We start from the raw sequence: 18,162 nt of genomic DNA, 5'->3' as shown, positions 1-18,162 counted from the left end.
GATAGTCCGTTGAAAATCAAACGAGAAATAATAGATTTACGGCTGAATCTATACATGTCACATCTGTTGTAACCAGTCATTACCTGTCCCGGTGAATATGCCAAGACACTTCACGTGACCCAGAGGAGGCCAGCATTGCCATCGACCTCCAAGCCTCTCTGGACTCTCCATCCTCCCCGACCGCATCCAACTGAGCTTGCCGACCTCGGGTGTTTCTATTTCTTTTTAAAGCTCAAACTACTCCACGAGATCCTCGTCGGGTCGTCATTCACCTCAAAATGGCAACCGAACTTTGGTAAGTCGTCAGCCAGACCTCCCTCCAGCCCCTGGGTGCTCGACAGCTTCCGATCGACACCTTGCTATCAAGCCGCCCAACATTCCCTAGAATTTATGGATCAATCTTGCTAACATTTGGATTTTGACAGCCCCGTCTATGCGGTGAGTCTTATTATATACTAGATTCTGACACTCGAGCATGACCAAGTCAATCGCCCGTGTCTCGGCCCTCCGCGTCATCCACCTGCTCAGAATGCATCGGCATGATAACTAATCTTTCTTCCTTTAGCCCTTCTTTGGTGCGCTGGGCTGTACCTCCGCTATCGTGTTCACCTGCTTCGGTGCCGCATATGGAACTGCTAAGGCTGGTGTCGGAGTTTGCTCCATGGCCGTCCTCCGCCCCGACCTGATCGTTAAGAGTAAGTCGATCTCAACAAAAGCTCCACCGATCTGGCAATGGGATATTGCCAGTGTCACGCAAGGAAATTTGGCAACAACTCGCTGACTCGGTTTCTAGACATTGTCCCCATTGTCATGGCGGGTATCATTGGTATCTACGGTCTTGTCGTGTCGGTCCTGGTCGCCAACGGCTTGACCCAGATGCTTCCTCTCTACACTGGTTTCATCCAGCTCGGTGCTGGTCTGTCTGTCGGTCTGGCTGGTCTTGCTGCGGGGTAAGTTTGCGACACAGGGTGTCTTCCATTGTTCTAGAGCTTTGTTCCTGACTTCGATTGCAGTTTCGCTATTGGTATTGTTGGTGATGCAGGTGTGCGTGGAACGGCTCAACAGCCTAGGCTGTACGTCGGAATGATTCTGATTCTCATTTTCGCTGAAGTCTTGGGTAAGTTGTGACTACTCCATATACCAATCTATATAATCACATCTAACCATTTCCCCCTCAGGTCTTTACGGGTTGATTGTTGCTCTTCTCATGAACTCCCGCTCGAAAGCAGTCTGTTAAACGAAAGACCTCCCGCTGCATTCCGGGAATTGGACCTCGAATCGTCCATGGGCTGCACCTACGCGATTCTTGGTTCATTCCCGGATGTGCGTTTTCAACATTTCCCCGTCGCAAATCAATGTGCCTCTTCGGTCGGGGAATCTGACATGATAAAGTTGTTGCGGGTACAGGATTGGATGATTTCGGGAAATGATAAATCGATTTCAGCCCATTTGAGAGTGAAGATTCGATGACTGAGTGGATGTAGAATCGGGGAATCTGTTCAAGCATTCGTCCTGGACACCGTTGACAGGTGTGGGTAGATATTGGATTTTTGGCTTTACATTGCATGACACCGCGCTGAACTCTGTACTTTATATGAAATTCGCCGATCCGGGACTTGAGTCTCCGTCCTCTCCATTATGGTGGTTAGGCAGGATCTTCTGTAAGGGGAGTTTCTTGTTTGTTTACTTCTCGTCCTTTGTCTTCCTTGTATACGTATTTATGCTATCTCGGGATTGCTCAATTCTTTTGATTGCATGGGCTTCATCGCCTAGGATTGGATTTAGTGTTACTAATAGTCCAATTCTTAGAATATACACTCGTAGATCTTCCCAGGTACATACATAATGATGTATTGGGATATTGAGGGCAAGCTTCACAAGAGATGATGGTCTGGAATCAAGACATTCCCTGCGTTGTTACTAGACTAGTCATATTTACTGAGATGGAACAAAGAAACCAGCACCGCCATAACAGAAGTCGAGTAATCAAGATCTATTGGATGATCCGCAATGCATGGGGAGAGTTAATGCCCACATAACAAGGACCGCATTTACTTCTGTACAAGTACAGCTGTTCGCAGCAAAAAGACCAAGAAATAAAAAGTATGTGTGGATATTCGATCGAGTATGAGTGGAAGAGAATAGGTAGGGGAGAACGAGAAAGTAATAAAAGAAAATATATGAAAACAAGGATATATGCCCTGAACTCTCACAAGACTAGCCTCGACCCAAAATGCAGACAAGATGCAATTGACAGCAAAAAAAAGAACAAAAGTAAACCAGAAAACCTCAAGCATTCTACTTGTCGAGTTTCCGTCTCAGGGTACGCGTTCTCTTCATCAGCTTCTTGAACTTGTGCTTCTTCATCTTGGCCTTGCGTCGTCTCATGGTGCTGATGGCGTGCATAGTGCGGTTGTTGCGCAGACGCTCCATGTATGTCATACCTGCGTTGGAATCAGAGGGCGCCTCGATGGAGATCTCGTCGCGCATATCAGATGGGTCCTCCATCTCTCCGTTGCGAACAAAAGGTCCCGTGTGTGCCTCGTAGGTCTTGCGACCGTCTGAATGACGGGCTTCGCGGATAGTCAGGACGGTCGAGTAGGTCTGGTACTCGTTGTCGACCTGAGCATCGGTGGACTCGGCAGTCTCAGCAGCGGATGTGTCCATGGGGACGGGCGGGGGGGGAGGCTGGAATGGGCGAAGACGACGGGTGAATTCCTCCACGGACAACTTTGCGTCGGGGCCATCCAGCATGCGGAGTTCGCCGTCCTGTTCGCTGAAGCTTCGGAACTGGTCTTCGGACTCTGACATGGCCTGGGGACCAGTTTCCATCGACTGGACGGCCGAGGAAAGAGTGAAGATGACGTCCTCCGGTTCGTTCTTCAGCGGCCGCTTTGACGAGAATATCGCTTCGAAGGCATCGGTGCTCGAGGTCGGGGGCACAGTGGTCGTCACCGAGATTGGCCGGTGGATGGAGAAGAACGATGCTACATGGACATCTAATAGCGAACAAAGAAATATGTCAGCGTCAGGTTATTTCTTTGCAGTGACAAAATTATATATGGAGCTGGCTGGGGTTTGAGCACTCACCATGTGGCTGTCGGTGCTGTGTTGAGGGAACACTCGGGAGGTTGGAAAATGCCGTATGTTGACTAGACTTCGAAGATCCGTTTCGGGCAGAGCTGTCCTTCCCCCGACGGCGGTTAGCCTTGCTCTTTTCGCTAGACGAGTTGACTCCCTTTGCCGGGGCAGAGGTGTCCATTCGTCGGGAGCCATCGCTTGGCGGGACGGGCGGTTTGGAGGATGAGGAGGAATACCGGCGTTGGTGCAGAGGTCGGGTTGCGCCGAGCAAGCTGCTGGTAAGACTTTGACAGGAGCGAGTTATCCCGGGAAGCGGCATGGGAGTCCATGCCGCCCGGCGTAAGGATGTTGACAACATGGTTTGGCAGATAACCCAGTCACTGGGGAGGTGAATGAGTCTGAATCGGAGGCGAAATCAGTCGGCCCGGAACTCGGGGTCACTGATCATGCGGATGTTATGTAATATTGGTGCCTAAGGCATCCAGTTTCTGAATACTTCGGGAACTTGCGTGATGCGACTTCAATGTTGATGGGGAGAAAAACCCCGTTTTTATACATATTGACTGTGGTATTTCATCAAGTCATCTGGTTGATTCTTGAACTCTAGGGTTCTATGTAGTGTATCCTGGAGAAATAGTCCATGTCGTGTGATCTAGAGCAGGGAATGCAAAACGACCTAAGGGCTTGATAAGTAAACCTATTTGTCTAAAGTTAAACTGGGACTGGCGTCCAATTAGTGAAAAAAAGGTGCCCATAAAAGAGCAGGATATCGAGTTCATTCAGAGATAAGATATAATAAATAAAGACCCAGAATGATTGTGGTAATACAGAGCAGTCGTTAATAAACACAGCTGCAAAGACAAACAAATGGTATCACTCTGCATTAAACCAAAAAAAGGAAAAAAAAACAAGAGGGTGGCAACGACACAGTCGCTAAACGGAAGCGTGGGCATTAGTTGGCGAAATCGGATAGGCTTTTGGATGCAACGTGATAGACCCAATGATGTGAGCAGAGAGCAGACAACAACCTCTCAGTCAAGACGCCTCGTTAGAAAACAAGAAAGAAAACAAAACAAAATGAGAAATGGCAATGGAAATGATCACGAACAAGTGAACAAATAGTAGCCGCCCTTTATGCAACCGGAAAGTAACTGGTAGGCTGAAGAGCTTGGGAAAGAGAAAATGAAGAAAGAAAAAAAATGAAAGTTATCGTCACAGACAGACGGTCATGGGGGTTCCTCGGGAATTTGAGGGCCTCTGCCTTATAGTATTAAGGTATGCAGATTCTTCTGAATGATCATGTCCTGTACTGAATCCATAGTCGCCTTGAGTAGTGTTGTATCGGTTGCGTTAGTGTAGTGGATGTAGATTTCACGGTCTGGGATGCGATTGATGCCACGGAAACGGTCTGCAAAGTACTGCGCCGAGGCATCATAGTCGGTGTCCGAGCCGGCATAGTCTGGGAAGTGCTTCGAGATGGAGGAGATGGCGAGTTTTCCTTTGAACAGATCAATTTTGTTGAGGAATAGAATGATTGGTTTACGCTTGAACCATTCGCCGTTGACTAATGATTCGAATAACATCATGGCCTCGTGCATTTGATTCTGTGAAATATAATTAGCGGTGCGAGCGAGGAAATTGAGGAAAATTTGCACTTACAGCATTCTGGTCTTCGACTAGACATTGGTCGTATCCAGATAAGGCGACCATGAACAAAAGACACTGGACACCCTCAAAGCAATGGATCCATTTCTTCCGTTCTGACCGCTGTCCTCCAACATCCATCATGCGGAAGTTCATCTGTCCGAGTTCAAACAGAGTTTCCGTAATACCTGTTGTCCGAAGTCGAGCCTGCAGCATATCCTGGTTATCAGGAAGCCAGCCCCGAGTGAATATGCGATCAAGAGATTCAAAGAAACTGAGTTTGGTCAGCCTAGGTTCATGTAACGTATCGCCAATTTGACATACTAGTGCAAATTATCATGGAGAGCAAATTCATGCCCCCGTGCAACGGCCTTTTGCACACCGTCATCCTTCCACATGGCCCTCATTGCATCGCGAACCTCGAGATCGGAGAAGGCTTCGTCGGACCCTACATCTGGGTCCGTATTGTCTAATAGATCCGCAAATGGCTTTCAACCCTGTGTTAGCTGATGTAGGTCTCATGAGGAGAAGGGTGGGCAGTACCTTGGTCTTTTCCCCATTCTCGAAATCGATATCCTCGGCATTCATAATATCCAACAACACCTTGAACGCAATGACGAGGTTTGAATAGATTATGGCACGGGTTTGGTGACGCTCTTCCTCGGGGAAGCCCCGGCTGTGAATGATTCGCATCTGCTTGATAATGGTGGACTTCCCCGACTCTCCCGCTCCTGAGCATTCTGTTAGCAACGCGACACTGGAGTAGGCCGACAATCAACCGAGAACCACCCACCTAATAGGAGAATCTTGATGGTCCGATCCAGCGTCTTCTTGTCATTCTTGATGGTCCGGTCAATGCGCGCATTACGCTGGAAAGCATCCCTGTCGGCCTCCTCGGGCTTCGAAACTAAGCAACCCATGGTTTACGTCCGGTAACAACAAACTACCTAGCACGATGATGGTTAGCAGTGGTTCATTGCAAGCTGAACTGATTTCACAGGGGACTCGGCGCATCAACGACGTCTGTTTGATCTGAGTCAGGGATGCGATTGGATTGCGCCACACGGGAGTCCAGTCGAAGCTCAGAGACAAAAGACTCGACTAGACTCTACCGGACTCGACAAGCGACTAGACTCTCCGCACAAGGTTGTAGATGTACCTACCTCCCAAAAAAAGAACAAGAAAACCTCCCCTGTCTGCTAGAGTCCAACCCAACGTCGAATGACTGGTGTGCGACGTGATGGGCGGAAGCTTGAAAGGTTCGATCGGTGCTTCCGTTGTTCCCCACACCTATCGACCACGTTCCGTTGCGAATTGGGCCGTTGTGTTTCCAATTGGACCAGATTATCCTCCGAGACAGGCGCCGAATTCGTGTGAGCGACACAACGTCAGCCTACCGAAGGCCAAATAGGAAGCTTGAGGGGGAAAAGACGTTGGCGGTGACGGGGAAAGCCGAGATCGCGTTCCAAAGTTCAAAAGATGGGCATTTCCCGACTTCTGAGAACAAAAGGACGTTTCGGAAGGTGAGAGCCGAGTTCTCCGGAGGGAAGAGGGGGTCAGAAAGAGAAGAAATGGAATGGCGCATTCAAGGTCGTACGTCTCTCCCGTCCCACGAGTGAGTCCACAAGCGGGGAGAGGTGATCAACTCCTGTCAGATATTCTGGTATTCTGGTATTCGGTGGTATATTTATTTCGGTATCTTTAACTTCAATATCTATCAACATTCAGTATTTGAAGTATTTTCAGGTATTCTCTCTGGAATGGGAACATTTGAAAGGAAATATATCAAAGAATGTTTCTTCTCCATTTCTTTTTATCTCATTTTGACAATCTACTCTTTGTATTGAAATACAAAGGCTTTACATGTTCTCCGTTCAAATCTTCACTTCGTTCCCAAGGGGGGGCCGCTGGACAGATCCACCATGGGGCCGTTTGACCCCCCTGCAACCTCTACAATATACAAGTTGGAATCAATGACTACAAACAGATACTGGAGTTTGTTTCTTCTAATGTTCTTCTATTTTCTGATAATTATATATTTTACAGTTTTGCAGGAGACAAAGAGAGAGAGAGGGAGGGAAACCCTAAGAAATTCATCAATGGCACTATCGAAAGAGCTTCGGTTACACCAAGCGTTGATCCAATCAGCAGGATTTCGTGAAGTGAACAATTGAATTGTTTTATTTTCCCTTCCTTCCGTTCTTTTTCTTCTTTTGCTTCATTTCTTGCTTTTTTTTTTCAGAAGAAGAAAACTGTTATAGCACGAAAATATGTACAACATACTAACTAACTAACTAGTTACAACATCCGATGTATACAATACAAATCGTGCATTCACCAAGCTAATGTGGAATGCAAAAGCTCTGGCGATCGACATAAAGGTGCTGAAACTCGCATGGGCATGCTAGTGGCCAATGCAAGGGCTATTCTGAAACGTTGGCGGATTCCTATCCCGGTTCAACACTAAGAATCTGATTAGACCACAGGCATCTTGTTCTTCTTTTCTGCTTACTCTCCCCACATAGGGTTTAACTCCGTCTCCGCTCACTACAACATAGAGCCCCTGAGAAATGGACTTCCTCAAGAGAACTGGATGGAGCACAGTTCTGCCGAGGTTCAGACGGACCTCAAGCTAGCGCTTAGGTGGTTCCACACAAATCCAATCAGAGACACTTTCACGCTATCCAGTCCATTCTGAAGGACTCCATCAAGAGAAACAGATGCTCAGTGGACCGTGAATACTTTGTATTTCGCAACACTCACTCCAGGCTGACCAAAAGAGTTTAAAATAAAGATCAATTACCCCATTGTACTCCCACCGTCTCTGGGTTCAAGACATGACGTTCATTAATTGCGGACAATCTCACCACGCTGTGCTACTAAGGCAGGGGGTGATCCTTTCAGGATTAGTCAAAGGCACCTGTGGGGGTTAATTAGCCTGTCAAAAGCCAAGTCGCATTTGATTGAATCCTAAGAATTGTTGTATACAAAAGTACTCCCTCCGTACAACGTCGTAGGTATTTTATATGGGACGAACCCGGATCAACATGGACCAGCTTTTTTTTTTCGCATCCCCGAACGAATCAAAAAAAATCTCCGTGGCCCCATATGGCATAAGATTTTGCCATCCCGGAGATGCAATCGAGGCTATATTTATGATACGTAAAAACGGATTACGGAGTACCCGGCAGCTCGACTTCCACCCCAAGTTGTTTAACTACCAGCCGCTTACTGATGTAAAAGAGCACATCCTTAAGCCATACCTAGGTAAGATTGGATTCTGCCTCAACACGCAACTTCAGAGATGAATTTCCCACGTGCGGGCTATCTTTTCTCTGACGGTCGGAAGGCATACCCGAGGTATCAACTTTCATATGTGCTCATCTCCTGTCATCCTACTATTATGTTGTATGCATAATGGTGCTTCACTGGTATCATGAAGCTCTGGCAAATCTTCATACTGAAACCCTAAGCCTTTTCACTATGCCTAAAACCTCGAATGCCTTACATATACTACATCGTATATGTAAATATATAACTAACAGATCCTTCTCATCTCAAACATTGCAATATAATTTCCAGACTAAGATAGAACAGAAGACATATACAACAATAGATAGGGTTTAGGATCGTCAAAGCCAAACGCCACACATAAAATAAATTCATTCTGAAAGAGTATCTAATATTAGCTTTCATCTGCCCATACAAAATATATAAACATATACCTACCTACGGAATACGGAGACATTAGTACGTAGGAACTCTATGGCTAGTGCGAAAGTTAACGGTGAACCTGTCAACGCCAACGGTCAAACTACGTATTCAGGGGTTTGAAAGGAACTCGAGCAATTTAAACGTTGTCGATCAGCATTTGACAGCAGGTCCTATTTCTGGGTTTTTTATCGTCCGAGCGTAAGTCATTCGGCAATAGCTCCGGCTGATATACCGAGTCTAGTATAGTACTCGTCAGATTAGTTAGATAGGAATATTGGATACGTCCGGGAAATTTTTCTGTCGAATGTAAAAGGAGAAAAAAACAAAATAATGAAACATGGAGAACCATGTCCGTTTTTAGTGGCCGTTTTGATGGGTCTGTCTTCAGACGAGGGTCCTGCAGGATTGTGAGGACCAGAACACATACTCCATCCTCCTAAAGGTAATCTGTTAAAAGTGAATATCCTATAGTTTTTCTTTTCATTACTAGTCCTAGGCTAAGAGATACGGAGTGTAGAATACTTGTCTTTTCTTTTCTATGAGTAAGATACTACAAGTTGTATATTGAAATTCTTGAAGAGACCCATAGTTACCTACTTCTGCCATACCAAATTAAGGCATTAAGGCATCACTGTATGCATTAAATCCGAAGTTAACGCTCCACTCCACCTGGGCAGATCCACAAGATTAGTAATCCTTCCCGAGGTCCATAGTTAATTTGTCAGCACAGCTTCAGCAAGGCAATCAGCTGCACACATTCGAGTATCGACCATTCCATTTCTCTTTACAATGATTGAGCATGTTGTGGCGATAAATGGTTCAGATGAGACAAAAATTGGTGACGTCACTGAATAATTCCAGAAACGGACGTAGAGAACCGAGTTTTATATCCTCTCCGTAGTCTTCTAGATCTACAATGAGCCACACACAGAAAAGAGCACTAACTAGTTAGTTAGTTAGTGGTTATCTTTCAACGTTCTCGATGTGAGCGGTCCAGTCTCAGTACTCTACAACTCAGATTTCTCCGTGAGCTATGCTGCCAAGGATGAACTCACAACATCTCAAGAGAGCGCCACTGTTAAGAGAGATATATCACTTGCTGAAGCCAAACGTCATCTATCAGATTATGAGATATTGATAGTTCCTGGCTTGCGACCAAATAATATCCTACCGCTCGTGGAACCCGAACAGGGGCAACTATCGGAGCTTGTCAATTTTATTGCCTGTTTTGCATCAAACACAGATCAAGATAGCGTGCGGCATAGTACTATCTTGGCAGTTTGCATTGGAGCCTGCTTCTTAGCCTTTGGGGTGTACTTGATAGCCCCACTGCAACCACACACCGTCTTGCTGTCCCCGGGCTACGAGATGCAGCTCAACATTATCTGAATCGAACTCCCGGTGCGAAAAGGACTATAGATCAAGGGAAACAGTAGGATTAAGGTTGTCGTCCTTCTCATGTGCTCCTTGTGTTCTGGCCATGCGAGGAATACAGAGTATTGCGTATCTGCTTGCAATTCGAAACATAAAAATCATCACATAGAGTTGAAACTCCATTATCGCGCGGCTATCCAACACAAGCCACTTATCGATTCCACAATTTCTCAAATATCAACATGTCACGCTCAAAGAGTATAATACCATCCTGACATACCCTCAATCTGACCATTTGTCTCCCGTGCCTTTTTGTTTGTTTTCCAAAAGTGGAAGTCCATCATTACGGTTAAGCATATGCTAACCATTGTAACACCAAATGTCACCCAAATACCCGTAGTATAATGCGGACTTTCATCGGATTTGAACGAGACACTTGCAATGATGCCCCCAAGTCCCCCGCCAATCAGACAGGTTGCTGATGCAACTCCACGCTTTGAGTGGGAAGTAATGTTGTTCGCTTGGAATGCCAGCACACCCGGGATACAAAACTGTAGGAACCCCACACCTAGAGTATAAAGTTAGATGTATAACAATTCCTCCTGAAAATATTGAGAACTCACCCATGAATATCCCAAAGTACCTTGCCCCACTTGCACCGCCATAGGCTGTGATTAACATCCCCACTGCTGTCAGTAGTTGATGGACAGCAATCACCGGCCCGCGGATTTGGTATTTATCGGTGAGCCAGCCACCTAAATATGTAAAGAACGCAGCAATGATGTAAGGTGGGGCACTGAGAAGCTGACTCTGCGTGTTGCTGAAGCCCATGCCCATGAGAATGACCGTCTTGAAGTAGCTGTACGCATATCCGGGCAGGGTGGAGGCCATGAGATTGAACGCCCAGACATACAGTTTCCAGTCCTTAAGATGGTGAAGAACCCGTTCCATAGTAATTGGATCCTCTTCCGCATCTCCACTGTCGTTATTAATGCGAGCAATGATAAATTCTTTTTCCTCTGGCTTGAGAAACGAATCTGCTTGCGTCGGAAAATCGATGATGATGAACCAACCAATTAAACAGATGCTACTGGTAATGGCACCTTCAACGATAAAGATCCCTAGAGTATAATCGATGTCAGCTGTTTCTCTTCTTACATCATGGTGGTAAATAACCTACAGCGCCATCCGTTCAGACCGTAGCTCCCGTCTAGGAGGGTCAAGGCATAGGCAAAGATTGCCGCGAAGGCGTTCAGCACAACAGAAACCAGCCAGAAACTGGCCAGTCTCTTGCCCACCTCAAATCGCGTATACCAACATGTGATTAGATAGGTGCAACCTGTCTAGTTAGTAATGCCTACCTCAAAAAAAAAAAAAAAAAAGTCCAATTTGACATACCTGGAAGAAATCCGGCTTCCATCACACCTAAAAAGGGCACCGGGTCACTAAAGTAGAACAGGAAAGGAGGACATCTATTTACCTAACAGGACTCGGCAAGCTACCATTGTGGTCCAATTTCTGGTGAAACCCATGCCGATCAAGATCACCCCAAAGCTAAATCCAAGAAACGCTAGCCAGTTTGCTGCACCGGCTCGGGGAAGGATCAGATTCTGTGTTCCATCTGTCAGTGATGACTCCTGTCCCAGGAGCGCGGACGTACGCTGGGTATCTCGAATATACTAAGTTAGATGCAAAGTTAGACAATTAGTGTACCTCGAAGTCTCCAGGTAGTGTCAAAGAGCTTACATATATGCCACGAAAAATACCATAACAACGATCGTATACCTATTGCCAATACCAAGTCCAAGATCATGTTCCATCCCTGCTACAAATGCAAGACCAAGGTTGGTCCTATCAATAAGGGATATAGAATACATGATCCCAAGAATTGGAAGGAGGCGGAGATCCACGCGTCGACTAGTCCAAGCATTAGAGTTGGCTTGCTGACCGTGTTATAATATAGAGAGAACACACATGACCCTTTTTTGATGTGCCTCGTCAATGCCATACACAGGGGATTCATTGCCAGGGCTGCGATGTGCCAGCTCTTGTTCCTCAAGGTGGATGAATTCCAAGTCCTCTTTCTTCGTAGATCCATCTTCATGGGGGCTAGCCGGCATTGATGCCATTTTCGTGAATTGATGGGTCTCTTGGTACTTCAACAAATCCAAAGAATAAAAAGGTGATGTAGATTGTGAATACATACACAGGCGGTACCTTAAGAGCATATTTTAAGAGAATATTAACCGAGCTTATCCAACATAATAGTGAAAACCTTGCAACAGACCTCGGATCAGGTTGGGCAATTGAAGAATTCCGGGAACTACCAAGGTTACCCCTCAGCTTTGCGCTTGATGCCAAGCAGTAGAGGAGGACATAAAAAGCCGGGGAAGTCTTGGTATAACTTGGCATCAAGAAGGAGTAGCCTATCATATACAGGGATTTCCCAGATATCCGATGTGAAAAAGGGATGTGGAGGATTTGTAGCATCAAACCCCCGCACAGTGCCCAGATCTAAAGAGGCTGTGGTGAGCAAGTAGCCTTTATTCTAAACTTAGTTTGAAGAGGGAGCGTGCTCAAGTGGCAGCGATGAGTTTGGTCATGAACCCCTAAACATATACATAATGAAATGGCAACTGCAACTAAGCCACACATTACTATCCTTGGACAATTGTAACTAGAATATCAACATCATTAAGCCATGATAATTTATAGTGCAGAAAGAGGGATAATCTATCCACTGAACGATCGAAACGGTCTAGTGAAACATGGAGCCCAATGAATGCTTCTGGCATCTCAGGATCCCTTTGTCCCCTGTTCAAATTGCTAGAAAGGCCCTAGACTGAGCTTTTGTCAAGTGAGATTCTCCAACGTGGCATGGGTATGTTGGGTTTTTATGCTTGAACCTCAAGAATCAAACTCGATCGCGGTGCGCAAGAGTGCATATAATATTCGGCTATATGCTCTCTATAACAGCCTTGAGTCAGGCCGAAATACCTTTACTCATCATCCCTTGCTCCCCTCTCCCCAAACGCCCAATAGTCCAGTAGATATTCCAGTGGTCAGGGCTTTGATAAGATGCTCCAATGCGATGTCCTTTCAAGGTCCTACATATACTCAATTATAGTACAATGGAGTCTTGGGGCTTCACGTCGAATAGATCTGTCATGGTATGGGACACTTCATACAGCAGGACACGCATGTTCTGGGTGGACACAATGTACTAATTCCTATGCCAATATGGTCGCGACTCATACATGATGATGGTTACTAGAATGATAAAATATGTGCCAAACCTTGAGCTGTCTATTTCTAGGGTCTATGTAGGTATGTATTCCGTAGAGATGTAACTAGATAGATGTGTCTGATAGGAAAAGCTCCCCACATTTACCCCTCCCCTCACATCGCCTACACATTACAACATACAACATACATTTCTCTCAATACCTCTTGGCTTTTCTTATTCGCAATGGCAAATAAAATACTGTCAATAGCTGATCTTGAGGAGGCGGCTTCCAACTCACTATCCGTCTCCGCAAGAGGTATATATTGAATCTCCCTCATTTTGCCGATATCTATCTTTAACGCCTAGAAATAGACTTCTTCAACTCCGGCGCAACGAACCAAGTCACACTTCACGACAATTATGCAGCGTATAGAAAGTATCGTCTCTTGCCAAGAGTTCTGAGGGATGTTTCACTTGTCGATACTGGAATTTCCCTCTTTGACCGAGACATTAAATTTCCGCTCTGTGTCTCACCTGCCGGAATGCAGGCTATGGCTCATCCAGAAGGCGAGCTGGCCACAAGCCGAGCCTGTGCCAAAATGGGCGTCAACATGGGCGTCTCCTCCTATGCCAACCACTCGGTTGAAGAGATCACCGTCGCTGGAAAAGAAGTGGGGACAATTCATCATGTGATGCAGCTTTACGCGATGAACGACAAAGCTAAACAAGAGCGAATCGTCCGTCGAGCTGAGGCTGCGGGGTGTAAGGCTATATTCCTGACTGCAGATAGTCCCGTACTTGGGGTGCGCTGGAATGAATGGCGAAATGGATTCATGCCTCCAGTTGGCTTGGGGTATCCGATGTATGAGAGATCATCTACCGAGATTCAGCAGCAATCTCACGATGATGGGTTTAGCTCAACAAACTCGGATTCCCATTCCTGGGCCACAGAGATACCGTGGTTACGCAGAGTGACGAAGATGGAGATTTGGATTAAAGGTGTTCTCACCCCGGAAGATGTCGAGATAGCTATTGAATATGGCTGCGATGGTATTATCATCAGCAATCATGGTGGTCGGCAGCTGGATGAAACACCGGCCACAATCGATGCGCTTCCTGCCTGTGCTAAGGCGGCGCGGGGGCGGATCAAGATTCATATTGATGGTGGAATTCGATCCGGGGTGGACATTTTCAAAGCCTTGGCTCTTGGCGCTGAATGTTGCTGGGTTGGTCGTCCTGCGCTGTGGGGACTTGCGGTAAGTGCTTATTGTTACGTTAAGGATCCTGATAGAGGCGAGCATACTGACCTCTTTTGTAGTATGACGGTCAACAAGGAGTCGAGTTGATGCTTAGGATCCTGTTCGACGACTTCAAGCGATGTATGCAGCTTACAGGCTGTAGATCCGTCTCCGATATTAGCTCGGCAAGTTTAGCGATTGTCAATGCATATGGGCCTTTGGCTAGACTGTGATCTACATTGTTGTGATTACGCCTGATACTCGAGGCCTTCCCACCTATTTCCGTGTATGCTCACATCTTGGACAAAGTATGACAGATCACACCATTTTTAGAAGGCTGTTGATAGACTTTGACTCTTTGGAGGGGGAGAGGGGCGAAACTGAATGACCTAGAATATCGTCCGACGATCTTGTGACTTATGGGAGTTGCTCACGTTTTGAACGGACAACTCAAATGCTATTGTTATAAGCTCAGTGCTATCAAACCCCATTCATTCCATATTTAACCAGGAGAAATTGTGGGTATGAAAATCAATTACCGATTGCCCGATAGGTTGTAACAATAGGCCACTTCCAGGGCTTCTTTCCTCCAGACTAGTCGCTCAGCGTCCATCCGGGTGTGACCCCAGCTTCTCGGACAAGATAAACGGTCACAAAGTAAATATCCTCACCAACCATAGTTGTTAATACATACATATGTAGTTGACCGGATCTTGGTAGTTAGCATGTCGTCCTACCCAGGTGAGGAATGCAACCCGCTGAGTCATCAATAGTGGCCCTGGCTAGGCAACCTGGGCAGAGCTGGAGACGCCAAGAGTTCCCCGAGTGTGACGCCATTCCGACCCCAGCTTCTCCTCGTTGCCCAAGGAGTTATATGCACCGAGGACTCATCCAACCCTTTATTCTCGGATTAGCATTATCTTCTTGAGACAGTATAGTATTTTCAAAATCAGCTCCACCATCATTCAGGTATGCCTTCCTGAGTGCATCGTGTTCGACACATATGAATAGGTGCTAATAGTTCCTCAGCGACCATAGCAAACGTGACTCCAACAACTTGTTTGCACAGTATGCAGTCCGAGAAAGGTCCGCTTCTGGATGTAAACGAAGTCTACGATTCCGAGGACAATGGCTTTGTTTCTAGCCACACCCGGCACAATAAGCTACAAAGAACCCGCTCTTGCTGGGCGAGAACCCTGAGGAAAGGGCTCTGCGTCTTTGTGATCACCGGTCTTATTACCTACTATCTAGGTTTCCCGAATGGTATGAGTCCCTTCTCCCTATTGGAACACCTCGTTAACATGGCTGTCCTTACGATTAGGCTCTCCATCTACTGAGAAGAAGCCGTCCCCGCACCCCGAGGCTCCCCCGCTTTGCCAGTCGCAACAATGCATTCATGCTGCATCCGAAATTCTCTATAATCTGGACCCCAACTATGAGAACATAGATCCCTGCACTGATTTTGACCAATATGTCTGCGGTGGATGGAGGGAGCGCCATGACATGCGGCCCGATCAGGGATCGATATTTGCGGGCACAATCATGAAAGAGAATGCCCAGACCAATCTTCGTCATATATTGGAGCGTACAGAAGCGCCACCGTCATCTGATGCTGACAATCTCAAGAAACTGAAAGCTGCATACAATGCTTGCTTGGATGAGGCTACTGTCAACGAACGGGGCAGTAAGCCTTTGACTAATATTCTGGACGAACTGAAGACCATCTATCCCGCAAAGGCAGGGCTTGTGAAAGGAGCGCAGGATCAACTCACCAGTGCTCTGTTGTATCTGGCGAATGCTGGTGTTGAGGCTCTAGCTTCTTCCGGTGTTACTGTAAGTCTATGTGGCCTATACTTCACGAACGCCACGCCACTAACGACTCCCTCTAGCCCGACGATAGAGACCCTGATAATGTTGTTATCATGGTCTCGCCGCCTCGTAAAATCGGACTTCCCGCAAGAGAATACTATAATAACACAAAGACCGTGGCTGACTACACGACCGTTTTGAAGCAAGTTGTTCGGGGACTTGTTGGAGATGGATTGGACAAAACTGCCGAGGATGTTGTCGCCTTCGAAAAAAAGCTCGCGGATGTGACTCCAGACACCCAAACCCAGGAAGATGTCACTAAATACTACAACCCCCTTACGGTCAAGGAAACGGAGGCACTGGTACCTGAAATCTCTTTTGCTAATATTATTTCATCTTTGGCGCCCCATGACTACAAAGGTGACCGCCTAATTGTTGGGTCGCCTTCCTATATGAAAGCATTGTCTGTTCTCTTGAAAGATACACCCAGAGAGACCATCCTGCTATTCTTACAGTGGAAGCTCATCCAAGGGTTTGCGGGTGTTATTGAGGATGCTTCCATTGAACCGCTTCGGCGATTCGAGAATGAACTTGCCGGGAAAGAGCCTCAAGCCAAGGAGGAGCGATGGCGTAAATGCCTTGGGCATCTGGATGAAGGGCTTGGATGGAGTCTCAGCCGTTTCTATGTGCTCGATGCGTTCTCCGAGGACTCGAAGAAACTCGGCGACCAGATTGTTTCCGATATCAAGGAAAGATTTATCTTCACCCTGGACCAAACTAACTGGATGTCTCCGGATGTGCGAAAATTGGGGATTGAGAAGGTGGGAAACATCATCCAAAAGATCGGATTTCCCACAAAGAGTCCCAATGTTCTAGACCCCGAAGACGTGAACAAATTCTACCGGGAGCTGGAATTGTCCAAAGACACTTTCTTTGAGAATGAAGTGGCCGTGGCGAGGTTCCAACTTCGCGGCGAATGGTCTAAGCTCGGAAAGCCCACCAACCGTGACGAATGGGGCATGAGTGCACCGACTGTCAATGCGTATTATAACCCGCCAGGTAATGAGATCGTCTTCCCTGCCGGCATTATGCAGCCGCCAGCGTTCTATGGACCTTCCGCTCCGTTGTATCTGGCATACGGTGCATTTGGTGCTGTCAGCGGCCACGAACTTTCACATGGTATGCTCAGTTCTCTACAAAACTCCTGTCCTTTTCTAACTAATCAATGCCTCATTAGCTTTCGATTCCACCGGTCGGCACTACGATGAGAGTGGAAACTACACTGACTGGTGGGACGATAAGACCGTTGAAGCATTTGAAGAGCGTGCTCAATGTTTTGTCGACCAGTATTCTAAGTTTACCGTCACTGGTCCCGAGGACAAGGTCCTCCACGTGAATGGACGGTTGACACTGGGGGAGAACATTGCCGATGCCGGAGGTTTGACAGCATCATACCACGCATGGAAAAAGCACGATGACGCAAAGTCTGACCTCCACCTCCCGGGATTGGATGCATTCACCAAAGAGCAGCTGTTCTTTATATCTTATGGTAATTGGTGGTGTGGAAAGACTACCAAGGAAGCGGCCGAGCAGGCGATCTATAACGATCCCCATGCGCCTAAATCAGCACGAATTATCGTGAGTCTCATCAATACATTCCTTTATTTGTTTACCATGACTGACCACTGCCACAGGAGACTATGGCCAACTCTAGGGAGTTCAAGAATGCCTTTAGTTGCCCGGATAGGAAGCCGGTTTGCAAGCTCTGGTAGTTTTTGACTAGATTACTGTCAATTACTGGCCAATTACTGTCAATGGTATTCGCTTTTATGAAATTTGAGTGATTCGAGTATTGTGATACTGGTCCCAAGTGTCTAGCTGTGCTCCAGTCCCATTTCAAACCTTACCCAGTACCCGAATGGAGATTGTAACTTCCCCGCTTTCACAACAATACGTTCATTACACACCTAGACATTCATTCTCACCAAGGTGAATGTGGTGACACGTGGCGAATAGGGATGGGGTTCTTTTTGTGAGGTCTCAAAACGCTCAGTTTCCGGTTGGAACAGAAGTAAT

General features: G+C 46.6%; 5 protein-coding genes across 5 annotated transcripts; 2 read left to right on the top strand and 3 right to left on the bottom strand.

Moving 5' to 3' along the window:
* Positions 1–278: 278 nt before the first annotated feature.
* Positions 279–1,237, top strand: N7516_004356 (H(+)-transporting V0 sector ATPase subunit c; the record flags this gene model as incomplete). The annotated part of the gene is made up of 6 exons (XM_057217076.1): positions 279–295; positions 426–438; positions 566–695; positions 794–950; positions 1,014–1,117; positions 1,179–1,237. 6 exons carry the CDS (start codon positions 279–281, stop codon positions 1,235–1,237), a joined length of 480 nt encoding a protein of 159 aa, XP_057078959.1.
* A 1,061-nt stretch (positions 1,238–2,298) lies between these two features.
* N7516_004355 (mitochondrial 37S ribosomal protein mS38) lies at positions 2,299–3,439 on the bottom strand (the record flags this gene model as incomplete). Its single annotated transcript, XM_057217075.1, has 2 exons — positions 2,299–2,999; positions 3,091–3,439. 2 exons carry the CDS (start codon positions 3,437–3,439, stop codon positions 2,299–2,301), a joined length of 1,050 nt encoding a protein of 349 aa, XP_057078958.1.
* A 904-nt stretch (positions 3,440–4,343) lies between these two features.
* On the bottom strand, positions 4,344–5,645 carry N7516_004354 (guanine nucleotide-binding protein subunit alpha; the record flags this gene model as incomplete). The annotated part of the gene is made up of 5 exons (XM_057217074.1): positions 4,344–4,685; positions 4,741–4,999; positions 5,050–5,213; positions 5,269–5,456; positions 5,519–5,645. 5 exons carry the CDS (start codon positions 5,643–5,645, stop codon positions 4,344–4,346), a joined length of 1,080 nt encoding a protein of 359 aa, XP_057078957.1.
* Positions 5,646–10,064: 4,419 nt separating this feature from the next.
* Positions 10,065–11,942, bottom strand: N7516_004353 (Major facilitator superfamily domain general substrate transporter; the record flags this gene model as incomplete). The annotated part of the gene is made up of 7 exons (XM_057217073.1): positions 10,065–10,381; positions 10,437–10,934; positions 10,994–11,152; positions 11,212–11,238; positions 11,294–11,492; positions 11,580–11,730; positions 11,788–11,942. 7 exons carry the CDS (start codon positions 11,940–11,942, stop codon positions 10,065–10,067), a joined length of 1,506 nt encoding a protein of 501 aa, XP_057078956.1.
* Positions 11,943–13,282: 1,340 nt separating this feature from the next.
* Positions 13,283–17,872, top strand: N7516_004352 (uncharacterized protein; the record flags this gene model as incomplete). The annotated part of the gene is made up of 8 exons (XM_057217072.1): positions 13,283–13,355; positions 13,412–14,295; positions 14,358–14,418; positions 15,307–15,540; positions 15,599–16,110; positions 16,167–17,265; positions 17,324–17,724; positions 17,781–17,872. The coding sequence occupies 8 exons, from the start codon at positions 13,283–13,285 to the stop codon at positions 17,856–17,858; spliced, it is 3,342 nt and encodes a 1,113-aa protein (XP_057078955.1). The 3' UTR covers positions 17,859–17,872.
* Between the last annotated feature and the right edge of the window lie 290 nt (positions 17,873–18,162).

Source organism: Penicillium verrucosum, assembly GCF_028828655.1.
Source record: "Penicillium verrucosum strain IBT 35672 chromosome Unknown utg000001l_segment0_segment0, whole genome shotgun sequence".
Classification (NCBI taxonomy): Eukaryota; Fungi; Ascomycota; class Eurotiomycetes; order Eurotiales; family Aspergillaceae; genus Penicillium; species Penicillium verrucosum.
This window is presented reverse-complemented; position numbering and strand designations above follow the sequence as displayed.